Raw genomic sequence first — 18,751 nt, 5'->3', positions numbered from 1 at the left:
TTTATTTCCTCCTTTCGAAAGAAGAAAAATGTTTTTGACATTACAGTTCAGGTAGTTGTTAATCATTACTATGTTGACTTTAAACTATTTATAATACTTATACACATTCCCAAGCCATTTTATGTAATTTATTGTAGATTTTGATAATTTTCCGATTTTTGATATTTTTTAGACAGACGGAGAGATTCTGTGGTGTCCCAGATTTTGACAGGAGTTGTGCATTTTTTTACATACTTGCTGAGGCTGTCCAATATATATATACATATTTGCAGATCCAACACACAGGTCTCAAACAGTCAGAGATTAGTTACTTGTATGTGATAGTTTCTCAATGCAATTTGTATATGTTTTGCTGTTTGAAGCTTCTATTCGTAATACTTTTTTTTGTTTTTCTTCCACCAAATGGGGAATATGCCTAATAAATTTTGATTGATTCATTGTTGTTTACTATTAAAACGTCCAGTGGCAAGTATTTTATGCATCTTCAGGACAACAACAATTTAATAATAAGTTCAATAGGTAGGTCACAGGGTTTTTTTACAATTTGCCGGGTTTACTATCCATACGAACCCCGAAAAGGGTTCGTATGGATAGTAAACCTGGCAAATTGTAACAAACCCCTGTGAGTTGCAACAGGCCAAATCACAGACCCTTAAAGATTTGTTACAATGATTCTAAACAAGAAGAGAGTAGCACTCTCTCTCCACTTGTCATGGGATTCATTGTCCTCATTCTTACTAAATGTGGTTTCGAATAATTATACATCCTGCATAGCCAAACAGATGCTCCTTTTTTGCCAGGGATATCAATGTAATAGTGCAATGACATGTGAAACCTCGTAGCATAATAATGTTAAGCTTCTATTATATTGCCAACCAGTCGAAAAATTACGTGACTTGGTGACGTCACGGCGGAAATTTCTATAATACTGTTGATCGGAAGAAGACTAAGGGATGACCATCAGACCATATATATCAATTCCCCACTGGCCCAGTCAACACTTGAAACAAATGTTTGAGATACAGCTGTGTATTCTTCTTCTATTATAATTATATTCAGTGGCAAAATTACCTTCCTTTCACGTCAAAATTGTATCAAACACTAAGAAATAGCAATTTCTACTAGTCTGCAACTTGATCTTCAATGTTTGGCACTAGCTTTCTCTGGTCAAGTAGTACTTACTGTCAGAAATTTGCAGTTTATGTAAAAGATATTTAACATGTTCAGATGTTTAACACTGCACTCATTTTGGTAATATTCTTTTTTTAAACATTAAAAGAGTCCCATAAAAAGGTGAAGACTTACTTTAAATCCTTTTATAAATTTAATGAATAGCACATTACTTTTGTGGCAATTTTATAGGTACATAGACCAGTTAATTACCATCACTTATGAATCTTCATGTAGCTATCAAATGATTGAAATTTCCTTTTCATTTTTCATTAATCATGTTAATTATATCATACTTTTGTATTTACTTTTTTGTGGTAGGAAGAGAAGGAGGTAATTGAAATAAACAAGCACAAAAATTCCTAACCTCTTCCTTTCACTAAATTAGAAATGATTATAAATTTGTGTCACCTAAAATAAACGAGTGATTTTCATACATTTTTTTTTGTACATCAAACTCAAAGAGCTAGGAGCATAGAGATGATAGAACTATACCAAAAAAAATTTTTTTTTTTATTCATTCGAAGAAACTTCTTAATTGAATGACTGTGTTTGAAAACAGCAAGTTTTCTAGAAATCAAAGACTTAAAAAATTGAACTTTATAAAGTGATAATGCCATGTACCTGCACTTGCATCTACCCAGTGAGTGTTTAAAAACCCAGAAAAACAGAAAAATTGTCATTTCCTTATCTTTATTCGATAAAGCTAATTTTTACACAGTTTTTAGAAATAAAAACGTATTAGAATGAAAATAAAAGCAGTTTGCCATATGCATCTGTTTTTGCATAAAATGCAAGCTGATATTATTTGGTAACCTTGATCAGTACTGATTATTACCCCGTTATATAGTCATGATAGTCGACAAGATAAAGTCCTTGTAATAGTAATAATGAAAAAAAAAGTTAAAATAAAAACAGGAATACTATATTCTTGTTATGCATTCAAATGATTAGAACAGCAGGATATAGGACAAATAGGAGTTTTGTGTAATATGTTGTTACTTATGAGAATAAATTCCTCATGTACCACCCTCAATCTTTCTTCTCTACTGGCTTTATCAGTCGCTGGAACTCATCAATTTTAAATATTAATATAAAATATAAGGTCAGTCATAATGGAGTAATGGAACTTTAAATTTGTGTTTATGTTTTCAAAAGGCTAAAAATTTAGCAGAAATCTGATTGAAGATTCTTTCCACATCCCCCTTAATGACTTTTTTTTTCAGAGCAAAAAAAAAAAAACAATTTTATTTTTTTATTAATTTCTCACAGTTTTCTTTTATTTTGCAAGAAGTTTTCACCAAAAATCACAAAAATATAACTATCAAATTCGACCCCCTTGTTTATAAAAGTTGGATGAAAACCAAGGTTTTTTTTTTATAAATGACCTCATAGAACTTTCAAAGAAAGTCAATGGACTGAGTCATGTAAGCACAAAACAACCATATGTGACAGTATATGGCATAGAACTTAGAAAGTCTATTATCCATAATTATGTCAAAAGTATAGTCGGCATAAAGGTGAAGTACTGTAGATGTAATTGTATGGCATTTGTGTTTAATGTGAGGATGTTATTTTGGACTCTGCTTTTGTTCGACTCTGATCTTCATTGACCTTTGGATTGCAAGTTATCCTCAACAAGGTTTAAGGTCAACAAGTACTACAAGTATTCTGGCTTCCTCCTTCAATAAAACTGGCAGCCATAATACAAATATATACCCAAAAGTGTTGAATGAATAGATTAATATAATCTGGAAACTTTAGTGAAAAAAGGTCACTCATTTATGTCACTATGATGTCATAAACATGTCGAAATTTACATATTTGACCAAAAATGGCAATGAGTAACAGCTTTACCCAAAAAGATATTTTTTATCTACATCAACGTCTTTGTAAAACACATGTGTAGCAAAAAAATAAATGACGAGATATCAAAACGAGGCTATTTTGACAAATTTTTGCTGTTTTGCACTAAATGCCATGAATGTGAGAAATTGGAAGCCTGAACACAATGCTAAACATGCTTAATGCCAAAATGTAAAACAAAATCACCAAGTTTTTATACTGATGTCTAACAAACTAATGTCATCATAAACATCTGAAGGATGTTTTTTGGTCGATTGATAATACAAAAATAGGGGCTTTATCATACATGTACCTTCTCCTTTATCTATTAGATATCAGAGCAATATTTGCAAGATGTAAATTAATATTTCTAACATACATGTATTTAATATTATTGTATTTTTCAGTTTGCTATGCAATATGCCTCTTAGACAAACACATTGAATGAATCGAATATGAGCATACATATTTTTGTGAAACTGCTGTAATGGAAATTAATGTACAACAGAGGTCATCAGAATGGTTTGAGTTGAGAAAATCTGTTGAGCTGACAGCATCAAACTTTGGTGAAGCTTTGGGTGTTGGGCGAGGTAAACCATATGACTTTCTTGTTTATTACCTCACAGAAGAAGAGGAAGAAGAGACATCTAGTTCAGCTCAACATGGTATCAACATGGAAGTTATCATTAGTGAAATGTACCAGATTTTAACAGGAAACCAGACAAGGGAAACTGGATTATGGATACCAGTTAAGGGAGATGACCTAGAAGGTTTAGTTGGAGTATCTCCCGATGCAGTTATTTTGGATAATGCTAGGAAACCAGTTGGTCTATGTGAATTTAAAGCACCTGTCTTCTCACTGTATGGACAAAATGCTCCACATGGCATACCTAGACATTATATGGCCCAAATACAAGGTCAGATGGGTGTTTCTAAATTACCTTGGTGTGATTTTCTAGCTGTCTGTGTGAGAACCAAAAGTCTTATATTAAAACGGGTGCATTATTGTCAAGATTACTGGGGTAATGCTTCAAAAATGCTGAAAGAATTTTGTCTTGCAATAAAGGTAATGTTATCAGTTAATACTATTAACTTTTGATAAGGAATGTTTAGTTTAAACATATTTTGTTTGAAAACATGACATACAAAATTTGACTGCAGTATTCGGAACCAAGATTGTCCTTACCAGATATTAATCATTTTTTCTAATGCATATTTGGTCATACATGTATTATTATTTTAAGTTTAATCAAGTGTGTAGGGGATTTTTTTTGTACATGTATGAGAATTTGCTAAACATGATACAAAATTTAGATAATTCTGACTGGTGATTGTACAGTCTTTAGATACTGTTGTGCTAAATTATAAGGAAAAAACAAACCACAAAATATTGATAAAACAAACAAAAATTTGAATTGAAAATAGCAAATGTTCTTCATTTAATCATGTTAATAGTACAACCTGTTTATGGATATATTGCAAAAGATTGGTATTTGGCAGCATACAATATATGTTGTTTTTATGTAATGTGTGTCAGAAATGTTACTGACAGATTGCCTAAACATGTACATGTATATATATTCAAGTGTTTATAAACATGACAAAGCGCTTCAAAACATTTGTTTGTTCATTCATACATTATAGGAAGCCAGGCAGAATGGAGGCAATGTAGAAAAGCTTAACAATGAGTTCATCAACCAGCTGAAACAAAAAGGAACAAACTACTCTAAATTTCTGAGTGGAGAATCCAGTATACGTGTGGAAAACCTGCTTAAAGTAAATACCATTAACAAAACCTTCGCTGGACCTTCAGATGTTTGGTTTACATTTGATTGTTTGATGGGTAATCACATAGACTTCCCTCCTGCTACAAGAGACTTTATAGATCACAGAATTAAAGAAATTGACAGGGAGATTAGGTTTAAAGATCAATAATTTGAGACATAGGTTATTTCATGTATTGACTACAGAAATTTTAGACTTTCCGTTATAGAATTGTCCTATGGCAGCTTGAGTTATATCTAGATCTGTTATTATGATTTTTTTAGCAAATGAATTACTTAAGAGATATGACCTGATTAGTTAGTTCTTAAATCATTTGTAATTTATGAAAATGGCTTTGTAACAGGGGAATGTTTTATACCAGTAAAGGTATTTAGATAGTTAACTCTTTCAAATATTATATGATATTTTTGTACAAATGTATTACTATTTTATGGGAATATTACAGAAAATATACTTGTGTACAAAGAATATTGAAATGATGCTTACATGCTTGCTAGCTAGGTGAACCATAAAATCAATAAAACCTTTGTTTACTACCAAGTGGAAGAAGAGCAAAAGTTAATGCTAGCCAATCAAATTATGAGACAGGTATAAGTAAGAAGGTGACTGAAAAACCAGGCAAAAAGATGCAACTTTAGTCATGAAGTACCAGTTTTCATACAATTTGAATGATAAAAACCATGAAAGTGAAGTAATTATTTATGAACATACTTGTTTTTGTATGGGATGGAGTTAAAGAAAGGAAAGAGAAAGCACTAGAGATAATAATACCTTGCAATAATATTAATATACTGCTTATTCATGGCATTATCTATTGATTTCTTATCCTCACATTCGGGAAGAATTGATTCAAATGTATAGAAAAAACCCGTTAAAATAGGAAAAAGGAACTTTTCACATTAAAATGTTTCGTGACAATTCTACTTTTTGTAAACAAACCATTTATGGGTACATTAATTCTAAACAGGAAGTAAGATTTAATTGAGAAGTTTCCATTTCAGAACAGTATAATTTGATTAATATACTTGTTGTATTGTACAAAAGTTTTGGCAAATGAAATCACATTGGGTAGAGTAAATTCCAGTGTCAAACTGGTTCAACCAAGAAGAATAAAAAGTTGGCAACTGTAGCCTTATTTAGACTATTTCTGGGTGTTTGAAGGTACCTAGTAATTATATAATCAAAAATGGTCATAAAATGTGATCACATGATAATCAAAAATACCATTCTACTCTTGTGATTAAATTTTGTTAGTGAAAACTGCTTTGATGCTGCATAATGAAATACTGTTAATTCAGAAATTATTGTGAGGTTTTTATTAATGCAAATATATGTGACCTGGTGATTATTGCAATAATAAGAACTCTCATTCTGATATCTGTTTGCAGATTTTCCTGAAATTGCAATATACATGTATAATTAATCTCACATTTTTGTCTACATGTATATTCTTCAAAAATTGCAATAATAAATTCATGCAATAATTTCTGAATTTACAGTCACTATTGCATTTTTGAGTTGTTATATGTATTCTTACATTCATTCTTATAGCGACCAATTACAATTGTAATAAAAAAACTCATTAGAGGCCTTATTATTGGTAACTATATAAGGTTCATTAAATTGTAACTGATGACAAATGCCAGATCATTTTTTAAAAAGAAATTGGTTTCTGAACTAAGTAGTATTGTACAGCCTTGCCTTCCATTCTTGTGATGTAACCTTTATTTCCATCAATTTTTGTTGTTACGGCAAAGTTTACATACTTAGGTTACAGTTCAGTCTTTTACAACCAGCAAAATATATGCATTTTTTTTCAATTTAAATTGTAATTTCCTCACAAATTTGTCAACCCAATATTTGTTTGAATGATATGTTTAATAATTTAATTCTGATAACATTGTGGTTTTAATGATATGAAGTAGCTGGAGGTTATCATATATTTTTTACTGTTTAAACCGTTAATTTGAAATGAATTTTACTATTTATTTGATGTTTACAGTTATTGTACATGTTGTAAAGTATGAATGATGTATGAGTTATAATGAAAAACTAGATGTCTGCAGAGTCACCACAATAGGCTTAGTTTTTACCGCTTTTTTTCATTCTGTAGATGTTGAGATTTATTGATTTCTGCAAATAAACAAATCTGTTGACTTAATTTTATTTTCATATTTTTAAAACTGAAATATATATACAGCAATCATTTTTGAAAATAATTCTGTGACAGATTTTTGAGAAATTGCAAATAAAAGTGAAAATGCATATTTTTTGCTCCTTTTAGGTACACATGCCTCTCTATATTTGTTATTATTAGCAGTGATTAAATCATACATGATATCAAATGCTTTCACTTATTTCATCAGGTCATTGTGTCTTTCTATGACTTATAGTTTATTATCAAATCAAATGAACTATTTTTTTAATTGAGAAACAAGCTTAATATGATAATATCCTATAGTTTTTTAATCTTGAAAAAGCTCAGCAAAGTTCAGAACGTATTTAAGACGATTCATACATATTTCCTGGGAAGTTTTGAATATATAATACATTATTATATCCAAAGATAATATGTGTTTTTAGCTCCACTTTATATGCACATGATTTCATAAATTAGTGATAAATTTGATTTTTCATTATTTAATTCTGTATCTGAATGAATTGATTTTGAAACCTTGGATCATGTGGATAAAATGGAAAATATTTATTTATCAGTCCCAACTTATTATTCTAATATAAAACACTCAATGTATTAATAGTTAAATTATATTTACATGTACTTTACAACAACTTTTATTCTGACTTTGATAAAAAAAAAATGCTTTCAGTTAAAATGTTTTCATTAGTGCTTTTAAATTTCTTTTAGTTAAGTTTTGAATAACTTACTTGTTGCTTATTGTTTATTTATTATAATTTTGTATCTTTGATGACCTTAAAACCAGTTTGTCCTGAGGCTAATCCAATGTGGAGTAGCTATTTTGAAGAATTAAAAACAGATATAATATATTTACACGTTTTTCTGTACTTTTAATTAGCCTACATTCAGAAATTGACAATGACTTTCGGTTGAGATCGAAACCCTACAACCAAAGAAATATTTCAGCTTTCCGATTGTGAATTTTCAATTTCTTAAAATTATATGTAGCAAAATTTCAGCAGCGCCTGCATGTGAAGTATATTTCTCCCTGTTTAGTGTACAATATTTCAGAGCTATCATGATTTACTTAATAGAGAATTGCTGATTACACGGAAGCTTTTGAAGCAAAGGTTCCTAGTGGTAAGGTTGAAGTGATGCTTTAAGAAAATTTAAGATGCCATCATGGGTTGGTTGACCATTGTAGAAAATATTGTCATAGATAACCACTGATATGTTCAAATTTGCATAGCCACACTCCTGTCCTCTTTTCCTCTCCGAATGAGAATTAACACCAAATTTTGTACATGGTGTCCTATGTGCAGAAGGATTAAGGATCATCTCTGATTCCCCCCTCCCCCACATCACATATGGTGTTGCTCAGTACTTCTATTTTTCCATGAATTTGTTGGTCTCTCTTTGACTAAGTTTTTATTCTTCATTTGGTCTCGTCTGCCTTTTTATGCCCCCCACCGTCACTGGAGGGAGCATTAAGTGTTACCCTTGTCTGTCCGTACGTACGTAAGTCCCAAAATTGGTTTCTGTTCTCCAACTTTAGTTTGCCTCAACCAAATGTCATGAAACTTATACACAATGCTAACCACAAAGATCAAGTTCCAATTTGGGTAGTGTCACTTCTACCATTCTGGAGTTACGCATCTTTATATACAGAAAATTTTTTGAATTTTTCGTTTCCATTCTCTAAATTTAGTTTGCCTCAACAAATGTTATGAAACTTATACACAATGCTTATTACCACAAAACTCAGATCAAGTTCAAATTTGGGTGGTGTCACTTTTACCGTTCTCGAGTTATGCCTCTTTATAACATTATATGCAAGCCGGGGCATCATCTGTGTCCCATGAACACATTCTCCATTTTTTTATGCCCCACCCGTAGTGAAGGGGGCATTAAGTTTTACCCTTGTCCGTCTGTACGTCCGTCTGTCCCTACGTCCCGAAATTGGTTTCCGTTCTCAAACTTAGGTTTGCCTCAACCAAATTTTATGAAACTTCTACACAATACACAGATCAAGTTTGAATTTTGGTGGCGTCACTTTAACCGTTCTAGAGTTATGCCCTTTTACAAATAGAAGTATTGCTGTGTTTTTCGTTTCCGTTCTCTAACTTTAGTTTGTCTTTACCAAATGTTATTTAAATATACACAATGATTAAAACCACCAAATACAGATCAAGATTGAATTTTGGTGGTGTCACTTTTACTGTTCTAGAGTTATGCCCTTTACACAAATTGAAAAATTGCTGAATTTTTCGTTTCCGTTCTCTAACTTAAGTGTGCCTGAACCAAATGTTAAGAATCGTATACACAATGCTTATTACTACAAAACACATATCAAGTTTGAATTTTATACCGTTCTAGAGTTATGCCTCTTTTCAAATTGAAAAATTGCTGAATTTTTCGTTTCCGTTCTCTTAAGTTTGCCATAACCAAATGTTAAGAATCGTAAACACGATGCTTATTACTACAAAACACAGATCAAGTTTGAATTTTGGTGGCGTCACTTATACCGTTCTAGAGTTATGCCCCTTTTCAAATGGAAAAATTGCTGATTTTTTTCGTTTCCGTTCTCTTACTTAAGTTTGCCTCATCTAAATGTTATGAAACTTATACACAATGCTTATTACCACAAAACTCAGATCAAGTACGAATTTGGGTAGCGTCACTTTTAGCGTTCTTGAGGTATGTCCCTTTATATCGTAATATGGAAGCGGGGGCATCATCTGTGTCCCATGGACACATTACCCATTTTTTATACGACCGCAAAAAAATTTTGCAGTGCTATATTGGTATGACGTTGGCGTCGTCCGAAGACACATTGGTTTTCGCACTCTAACTTTAGTTTATGTGAATGGTTTCTATGAAATTTTACCATAAGGTTCAATACCACAAAAGGAAGGTTGACATTGATTTTGGGGGTTATGGTACCAACAGTTAAGGAATTAGGGGCCAAAAAGGGGCAAAAAATAACAATTTTTTGTAACTTCCAGACACAACTTGTGTGTTAATGTATGGATCTCTCTGACATTGTACCATAAGGTTCCATATCACAAAAGGAATGCTGGGATTGATTTTGGGGGTAATTGCCTCAAAATTTTAGGAATTAGGGGCAAAAAAAGGGGCAAAAAACAAGCATTTTTCTAGTTTCATGACAATAACTTGTGTGTAAGTTTATGGATCTTTCTGAAATTGTACTACAAGGTTCCATATCACAAAGGAAAAGCTGGAATTGAGTTTTGGGGTAATTGCCCAAAACGTTTAGGAAAAAGGGGCCAAAAATAAGCATTTTTCTAGTTTCCAGACAATTACTTGTGTTCAAGTGTATGGATCTCTCTGAAATTGTACTGCAAGGTACCATACCACAAAGGGAAGGCTGGGATTGATTTTTGGGGGTAATTGCCTCAAAATTTTAGGAATTAGGGGCCAAAAAGGGGCAAAAAACAAGCATTTTTCTAGTTTCAGGACAATAACTTGTGTGTAAGTGTATGGATCTTTATGAAATTGTATTACAAGGTTCCATGTCACAAAGGGAAAGCTGGGTGTGAGTTTGAGGGTAATTGCCCGAAACGTTTAGGAATTTGGGACAAAAAAGGGGCAAAAAAAACAAGCATTTTTCTAGTTTCCAGACAATAACTTGTGTTCAAGTGTATGGATCCCTCTGAAATTGTACTGCAAGGTACCATACCACAAAGGGAAGGCTGGGATTGAGTTTGGGGGTGATGAATCATAAGGGGGTTCAAAAAATTTGGGGGGGGATTTTTTTTCCCTTTTTTTCTTTTTTTTTTCCTTTAAAATTTTCCATTTTAAATTGGTTATTTCTGATTTATATATAAAAGCAAATAATAATGATATTGTTTGAATAGGTAAATTAAAAATTTGTAAGTTCTTAGACCACATTCATTCTGTGTCAGAAACCTATGCTGTGTCAAATATTTAATCACAATCCAAATTCAGTGCTGTATCAAGCTTGAATGTTGTGTCCATACATGCCCCAACAGTTCAGGGTTCGACCTCTGCGGTCGTATCAAGCTGCGCCCAGCGGAGCATTTTATTTCAATTGTTCTAGAAAAAGTTTTTTGGAGTATGTAGTTGCAACTGTTAGGACGTTAAGCAACCAACAATCAATCAATCACCTCTGTTACTGATGATTTCTAGATGGCTAAGTTTAATTTAACCTATATATTTCTATATTTGCATTAGTATTAATGACCATTAAACAGTTTGGTATGTTACTGATACTGATATGAAGTAGGACCATTTAAAATGAAAACCAGCAAAAGTTATACGATTGATTGATTTTGGTTGTTTAACATCCAGTAGTAAATATGATATGCACCGCGTGGCTTGTATATACCAATGTTGTTACATTAAAATAAGTTGTAAAATTTTTGGAAATCATTTTAAATTGAGAAATGTTTCCCACAGAAACATCGGAGTTGGCTTTACTTATGGTCTGTCTGCCCGTAACACATTTTGTCTACTACAAGTCATAGCTTCTTGATATATATAACCAGGCTTAATCTGGTTATGCCAAACCATATGGCACATTTTAGGTTCTTTCGATCTAATACCTATTAAAAGTGTTTAGGAGGAAATATGATACGTCATATGCTAGTTCGGTACCACTGCTGGTTCCCTATAAGGGTACCATCTGCACAGTTTTTCAAAATCACAACAAACTTCATTTTGCACAACATTGTATCTTACTGTAGTCAGACACAACTCTTAGTCTATGGGCCACTGTTTTGAGTTATTGCTCTTGACAACGGGCATACATTTTAAAAGTGAGCGAAACTTGTTCCTAATGGCCTCTTGTTTTTTTTTTAAATGAAATGTTAGTACCAAGTTACAAGATAGATCGACCTGTACATTTAACGGACTAGCATTTTTCAAAGTTTTACGTTGATATACTAAATTACATAAAAGAAGTTGCCATAGCAAGGGTATGTATGGTAGGTGAACATATGTGCAACGGTAGTTAATCTGATAAATCGATTAAGAAGATAAATCAAACAAAAACTGCGGGAATCGTATGCCCTCAAAATGGAGCAAAATGGGCTGCGTCGAATGGAAAAGCATCTTTTGCTATGCATGCGTCACTCAAAATGTGAATCAACACTCAGTCACAATAGGGAACAGAGCATATCAGTAAAATAACAGATTAGGCGACTATTCTTGTATCTGAAGTTTGAAGACTGCAAAACCATGTCGGCAGTGAGTTGAGACACTGACATATCATATCGGTCAAACAACGATGGTTATCATAAAACATGTATTGTGTCGATTCCAGTCTTTCTTCCTCGTAAGTCTGTTGGAGCAGTTTTTCTGTTAGATTAGGCCAATGTGTTCAGATTAAAATTTTAAAATGTGGAGAAGATATCAAGGGGGCAATCAGAAACAATAAGTCTATAATTTAATTTTGGATGTAACGCGTCTTCTGATTGGCTGACGTTGTTTTGTTTATCAGCTCATAGACATAATTTTGTCATGTGACCGTGACGTCATCAACGTTATTTCATGGTTTACTCCGGTTTAAAATGGAATTTAGAATTAAATTATAAGAAATGACTGTAATATTGTTTCTGTCTATTCGAAATTACATAAAAAATGTGGTGCACACTTTAAAATAACCCGTTACACGGGTTATTCAGTGTGCACCACATTTTTGATGTTATTTCTTAATAGACAGAAAAAATATTACAGTCATTCCTTAAATAAAGAAAGAAAACTATGATCAAAAGAAAGAATACGGAATTAATCCTGTTCAGCAGCTCATAAAACAATACACATACAACAAAAGATTGAGTAACATGAACCTCATCGAAAATCGGGAGAACTCATGCAGATGTTCAAGGAGAGTAAGTAGCTCTTGCTCTACTAGCAGGTATACATATAAAAGACACATAATGAACTGAAATATCTTGCACACGTCTATACGGTCATGATAGGACCTAACAATGTCATATTTCACAATTTCTAATAGAGGAGTAACAAAGAATACCGGTATTGTGGATACTCCTATTAAATACAAGGAATATTAACGAGATTGCCTAAGTAATATTTGAAAATCAGGATCAGTCATTTTGCAAAGTAAAGCAGTTTTGACATTTTTCAAAAACAAAAGTGATATGTCGATTTTAGCGGTTTCAACACTTGTTTCTTGAATATATGCCATGATAAATGCTTGAAACCAAACATTTGGAATTCCTAATGCATTTAACATTTAGAAGGATCAAGATCATTAGTTTATTAACAGAGTAGCCAATGTGTTGGTTTACAGAAAGGGAGTCGGAAGATACCAAAAGGGATATTTAAACCCATAAGTCGAAGACAAACTGACAACGCCATCGCAAAAATAAAAAAAAAATCAACCTAACGACAAGCAAAAGTCTTTAAAACATAACAGAGAAAATTAAAGTCTGAGCAACACGAAATCCACAAAAAACCGCTGTGATCTCAGGTACCCCCAGGGATAAGAAGATCCTGCTGCACATATGAAACTCGTCGTGTTGCTCATGTAAATACAAATTCGACGATAAGTCTAACTCTTGGATGTCACATCTGCTGAAAACTCGTGATGGCGTCTGTAAAATTTTCGAAGGGAAGACTCAACTTCACCACTTGGAATCAATGATTTAAGTTTCCTTGTAAGGAGTGACTGATAAGACAGGCCAATATGTATAATATAGAATATCCATCCCTAGTAAACTACCGTTGTTATTTTATATTTTTCCAATGTTTAAAAAAAAGTAAAATAAAAAAAAAAAAACTCCAAGGAAAAACATGATCAAAAGCTCAAATACATCAAACGAATAGAAAACAACTGTCATATTCCTAACTTGGTACAGGCATTTCCTTATGTAGAAAATGGTGAATTAAACCTGGTTTTATAGCTAGCTAAACCTCTCACTTGTATGACAGTCGTATAAAATTCCATTATATATACAACAATGTGTGAACAAAATAAACAGACATAATAGGTAAAAATGTCAAAAATTGGGGAACAGCAATCAACGTTGTGTTATTCTTAATTAAAGACATTCGTGGCTTTCTTAACTCCTGGCTATGAGAGTTACAGATGGAGGTTACTCCAAACATTGTTTATATAAATCTTGTAATACATCATGTTAACAATGCCCTTAAAAGATTTATATGCTGAGAGTTGGTTATACATTTCTAGATCCGAACAGGAACTGATAGTAATTCTGTCCTTGCTATATTTGTTTTCCATTTACAAAAACTAAATCGAAACAAGCAATTTTGGATTGAACTGAGCTCTAAATATTAAATCACTAAGTTCATAGGTAACAATCTGTATGGTGGGTATAGATAGATATGATTCTATGGGTAAACGATTAATTTGCTTCATTGAGGTGATCATGGTTATTTACATTTTATTCATATAACTATTTATAACATATTTAATTGAGACATTTGGTTTACATTTTGGTTCTAATCTATTAAAAGTGAGATTGCTTTTACAGGGTGATAATGTTATCATTAAAATTACACAAAATGAACCCGCATCCACAAGCTTTATAAAACAGTACACAAAAGACAGAGACAAGTTCTTTTCTGTTACTGGTTACACAGCGGAGGCAATTTCGGTGCATTTAAAACAAAACAGCATTATTTTGTAAAATAGCAATATGACTAAAACAACTACATGTTATTATGCCCTATTTTTTGTATCATGAATTTGATATTATACACGTTGTATATGTGACCTTTGGTTGTAAACGTTTGCTTATGAAAAAAAAACGACCGCCACATATTCTTACCTTCTTACAATATTTATAAACACAAAGCAGATATTCGTTAAGCAATACCTTTGTTTAAATAGTTGATTTAAAAAGCATTCCGAAAAGCATAATCGTTTAAAGTGAAAATATTGTCATATAATGTCAGTACAGTGTTATCATTATGATAAAAAGCTACTTATTCATTGTTATTGAACATTTGATATGTTGGATGAGAATTGGTTGCACGACTTCATACAATTTAAAACTCATGTGTGACCAATGAAGAACATTAAACAAACACAAACACTATAACTTTCTTTAAAAAGATAAAACATTTTTATCCTTCTCTTACAACAATTTCGTATTTGTTGATGTGTCAATACGATTCTGGAAAATCCACATTCCAAAATATTGAATACGTAAATACCGTATATTTTATGTCTTACGTTTTTTTTTTTATCATAATCACTAGTAGATTCTAAAACTGAAACTTGATCTTTAAAATTTCTATTGCTTGTATACTAACTCTGTATGTTAGTACAATGTTAAATGGTATCTATTTTGATAGCAGTATGAATGTTTTCGTCTGTGCTGTTCTTTTTAAAACTTCTTTTAAACATTTTCTCGCGCATAATATCATCTTTTTGTGAAAATCGGTTATCGTCAAATCTGTTAAAACGTCTTTTGTCACTATTTCGGAAGGCCAATGTACCTTGCTTCCATTTTCTATGAATATTTTCAAGTCGATCTTCAAATATTTGCTGGAGTAAAGGAATATTTGGGTCGCTAGGACCACTATGTCTTTTTCTTGCTTTTGGTTCCGATTTTATTGTGCCGTCCGGTGTTGGAGGTAGAGACGGAAGTTCGTCATACTGTTCATCGGGCATATTATATGTGGTTGTTGTAGTGTCATCGTCGTCATAGTCAGGTGGAAGATCATCATAATCAGGAGCTGGTTCCATTCTTTGTAAACGCTGAGCTTCGTTGACTACAAATCGAACAAAGTCCTCCTCTGTTTGTACTGTTTTTAACCAATCAATTCTTGTACTTGACATCAAATGTAAGAATGTTCCCCATCGGTGCATAAACATACTGAAGAACTGCAAAGTAATAGCAATGGCAAATATCGAAAGAAAAATTAAGGACAACGGTTCGTACTTTTCTATGATATAAAAATTTTTAAGCTCGTCCTCCATAGATTGTAACTGCAGTGTGATGACTGTCCACAGGAAGTTGATCATACAGTAGATGAACACTACGTTATTTTTTAGCGTAATGAGATCTTGCTTTATCTTTTCCTTGTGTTGCTTATCTTCATTGATGGGATACAAATATTTCTTAATCATGAATTTCCAAAAATCAGTTTCGTTCCTTGAAAGGTGCTTGACTGGACCTTTGCCCAAATCATCCATTTGTAACCAGTAAGGATTATCTGGATCTGGTTCCCATCCAGGAGGTACAACATCTTCGACATTCATATTCATTGATGTATCCTTTGATTTGACAGAGTTGCGACTATTTCTTGAAATAGTTCTTGCCAGACAATTATTTTCATCAGTTTGACATGAAGCGGAAACCTTTTCTGTAGCGGCCCTTGTTCCTAAGAAATTCTTTATTAAATCCCGTACATCACTGATTAAATTAGTGATTCCAAGACGATTCAGAAAGCTTTTACTCTCTTTCTTTTTCTTCTTATCCTCGTTTGCACGTTCTTGCTCTTCTTCTTCTTCCTTAGTAAGTTTCTTCGGTGTTTCCCTTGTTCCCCAAGAAACGTTATTAAGATTACACAGATAGAAAATAGTCAGGAGAATAAATGTCGACGGTACGACCATGAAGTATAAAGCACCATACACAAGACAGAAGAATTCCTGAGGATGAAGAATTCCAGCTATTAAAAATATTGTTGTCAGACCAGTCAAGAAGACTACATTTGGACTTCCAAAATTTTCAGTAACAATACTAATGACTGTTCCAACTGTTGCTATCATCATTATAACTGCATACAGAGCTGTAATGACTGCCGCTGCCAATATCTGAATGTCACTTTTCATAGTCAAACAAATTCCTAGATATATAACAACCGGTAATAATGATAACAGATATGACTCAAATATGCTCAATTTAAACACAGAATGGTATGACCCTGTTATCATCAAAATAACGGTAGATGGGGCTATGATAGTAGACGCCATTAGGACAAATTGATAAAGCATATATGGTCGACTAATATTATCGTTGATTCGAACTGTATCACGCCATGAAGCTAACAAATCCATCATATTTGCCAAGGTTGAGGGAGACCATCGTCGTCTTTGGTTAAAGAACTCGTTGAATGTTTCTGGAGCAAAGGTAAGAGCGTCTGAACCAGCACAGTAGTCAATCCGATGTCCTTGTTGAAGCATTAGTGTACAAAGCCATCTGTCCTCCCCTGAAAAAGTAAGGCTTAATTAAAAAAGACAAAGAATACATCATACGAATAATAGGCACACACATTATGCCTTTAAATATTCATAAAAAAAACTGCAAATTTAAAATAAAAACCTATAACGTTTTCAAATTATTACCAACATATTTCGCAGCGGGATTCAGTTTTATTTGAGATCATTTGACGTAATTTTAGACAATAATTCCTAAGTTTTAGTATAATCATTTATATTATATCTGAATCTTGCATGTATTTGAAATAAGATCTTGATGACCGAGTGGTCTAACTACTACTAACTACTAGAGAAAAAAAAGGAGTTCATCTACGGTGATCATCAGCTTGTCAACATTGAGGTTGAGTGTTCGAACCCGCTCTCGGAAGGTGCGTTCGACTCCTATTTTAATTGACTATGATTGCAAGTTTTCCTTCCTTCCTTTGCGAATAAATGCCGTCAAGAAATTGCCAAGAAGGCGTTAAACACCAACAATCAATCAACGTTTCTAAAATACACTGCCTTCAATTGAATGTAGTTTTCGTTTTGAAAATCAAAGATACTACTCTATACAAAAAAAAAACCAAATGAACATAGATCTCATCGTTTTCACATTTCTTAAAGATGTATACTTATTTTAGATGGATATTATTTCGTTATGACATACCTTGTTCAAACTGTATGTAGTGTCTGGCTTCTGTTGGTGGTGTTGTATACATCTTCAACACGTTGTCATCCATTACAGCAGACCCTCTAAATAAACTAAAGCATCCAGGACAACAAAGTACACAACCAAAGACATGTTCTGCAGCTTTCTGAAGCCAATGACCAACTGCATACTCAAACTCCTGGTACCACACCATTGGACCTAGACGGCAAAAACACACATTTATTGTGAATATATGTAAGACTCATGTAACTGTTTAGCATTTAGAACTTTGAATGAATTAAACAGATGTTATGCATATTTTAGATATGATACAACCTCATCAAGACTCACACATAAAACATGTATATATATATATTGTCATCTGGAATAGTTGAAATAGACTTTAAAATTAAAAAAGATGTAATAAAATTGTTTTTCTGGGCTTAAATGAAGTTTTGTTCTTACCTGATCCGATGGGATGAATTCTGCCACAAACAGCTCCAACTTTTCTGTTTTTCTTCATCCTGTCTATAAGCAGTTTGACAGCATCAGGCTTAAAATCTACATCTCCATCAAGTGTCAAAAGGAAAGTATTTTCAGCCTGAAGTAGAACATGTAGAAGTGTACTTTTACTGTTTTGGAAAAACTAACCAAATTACAAACACGTGTATATTTGTGTGTGTGCTAAGGCTTTATCTGTATTTCTATTTGTTTTTACGTCAAAGCAAGCCAGTTAGAAACACACACACACTAATAAACTTCACATGCTAAGCAGTGTGTCGCCTTTGGTAACATCAAAATCATTCTAGCTTAAACAAACTTTCTAGTAAACTTCAAATCAGTTTTGATTATTTTTCCTTTGAACCAAGCTAATGAATTATTTCGGACCTACATATGACAACAGGTCTGTTTAAGACCATGTTGATCATATAGCTGATTACGTTTTAGCGTATTTCCGCATTCCTGCTTAGCTTTCAAATGTTCATGTTTG

General features: G+C 32.7%; 2 protein-coding genes across 3 annotated transcripts in view; one reads left to right on the top strand and one right to left on the bottom strand.

Annotated features, from left to right (window-relative positions):
• Window positions 1-21: 21 nt before the first annotated feature.
• Window positions 22-7,806, top strand: LOC127733086 (uncharacterized). 2 transcript variants are annotated; one of them, XM_052242378.1, is made up of 3 exons: window positions 22-51; window positions 3,423-4,081; window positions 4,660-7,806. In XM_052242378.1, exons 2-3 carry the CDS (start codon window positions 3,503-3,505, stop codon window positions 4,948-4,950), a joined length of 870 nt encoding a protein of 289 aa, XP_052098338.1. In that variant the 5' UTR covers window positions 22-51; window positions 3,423-3,502; the 3' UTR covers window positions 4,951-7,806. The 2 variants fall into 2 exon arrangements, with proteins under 2 accessions (XP_052098338.1, XP_052098337.1); XM_052242377.1 differs by lacking the exon at window positions 22-51 and adding an exon at window positions 180-313.
• Window positions 7,807-14,329: 6,523 nt separating this feature from the next.
• Window positions 14,330-18,751, bottom strand: part of LOC127733063 (uncharacterized) — a 33,863-nt gene continuing 29,441 nt past the window's right edge. The window contains exons 28-30 of the mRNA XM_052242326.1: window positions 18,226-18,361; window positions 17,779-17,979; window positions 14,330-17,122 (exon numbers count right to left, since the gene is read on the bottom strand). Coding sequence (XP_052098286.1) covers window positions 15,240-17,122; window positions 17,779-17,979; window positions 18,226-18,361 — 2,220 coding nt within the window. The 3' untranslated portion in view covers window positions 14,330-15,239. The remainder of the gene's footprint in view (window positions 17,123-17,778; window positions 17,980-18,225; window positions 18,362-18,751) is intronic.

This window comes from Mytilus californianus, unplaced genomic scaffold (genome assembly GCF_021869535.1).
Source record: "Mytilus californianus isolate M0D057914Y unplaced genomic scaffold, xbMytCali1.0.p SCAF_3, whole genome shotgun sequence".
In the NCBI taxonomy this organism is placed as follows: domain Eukaryota; kingdom Metazoa; phylum Mollusca; class Bivalvia; order Mytilida; family Mytilidae; genus Mytilus; species Mytilus californianus.
Note: the sequence above shows the minus strand (reverse complement) of the source record. Positions and strands in the feature narration are given on the sequence as shown.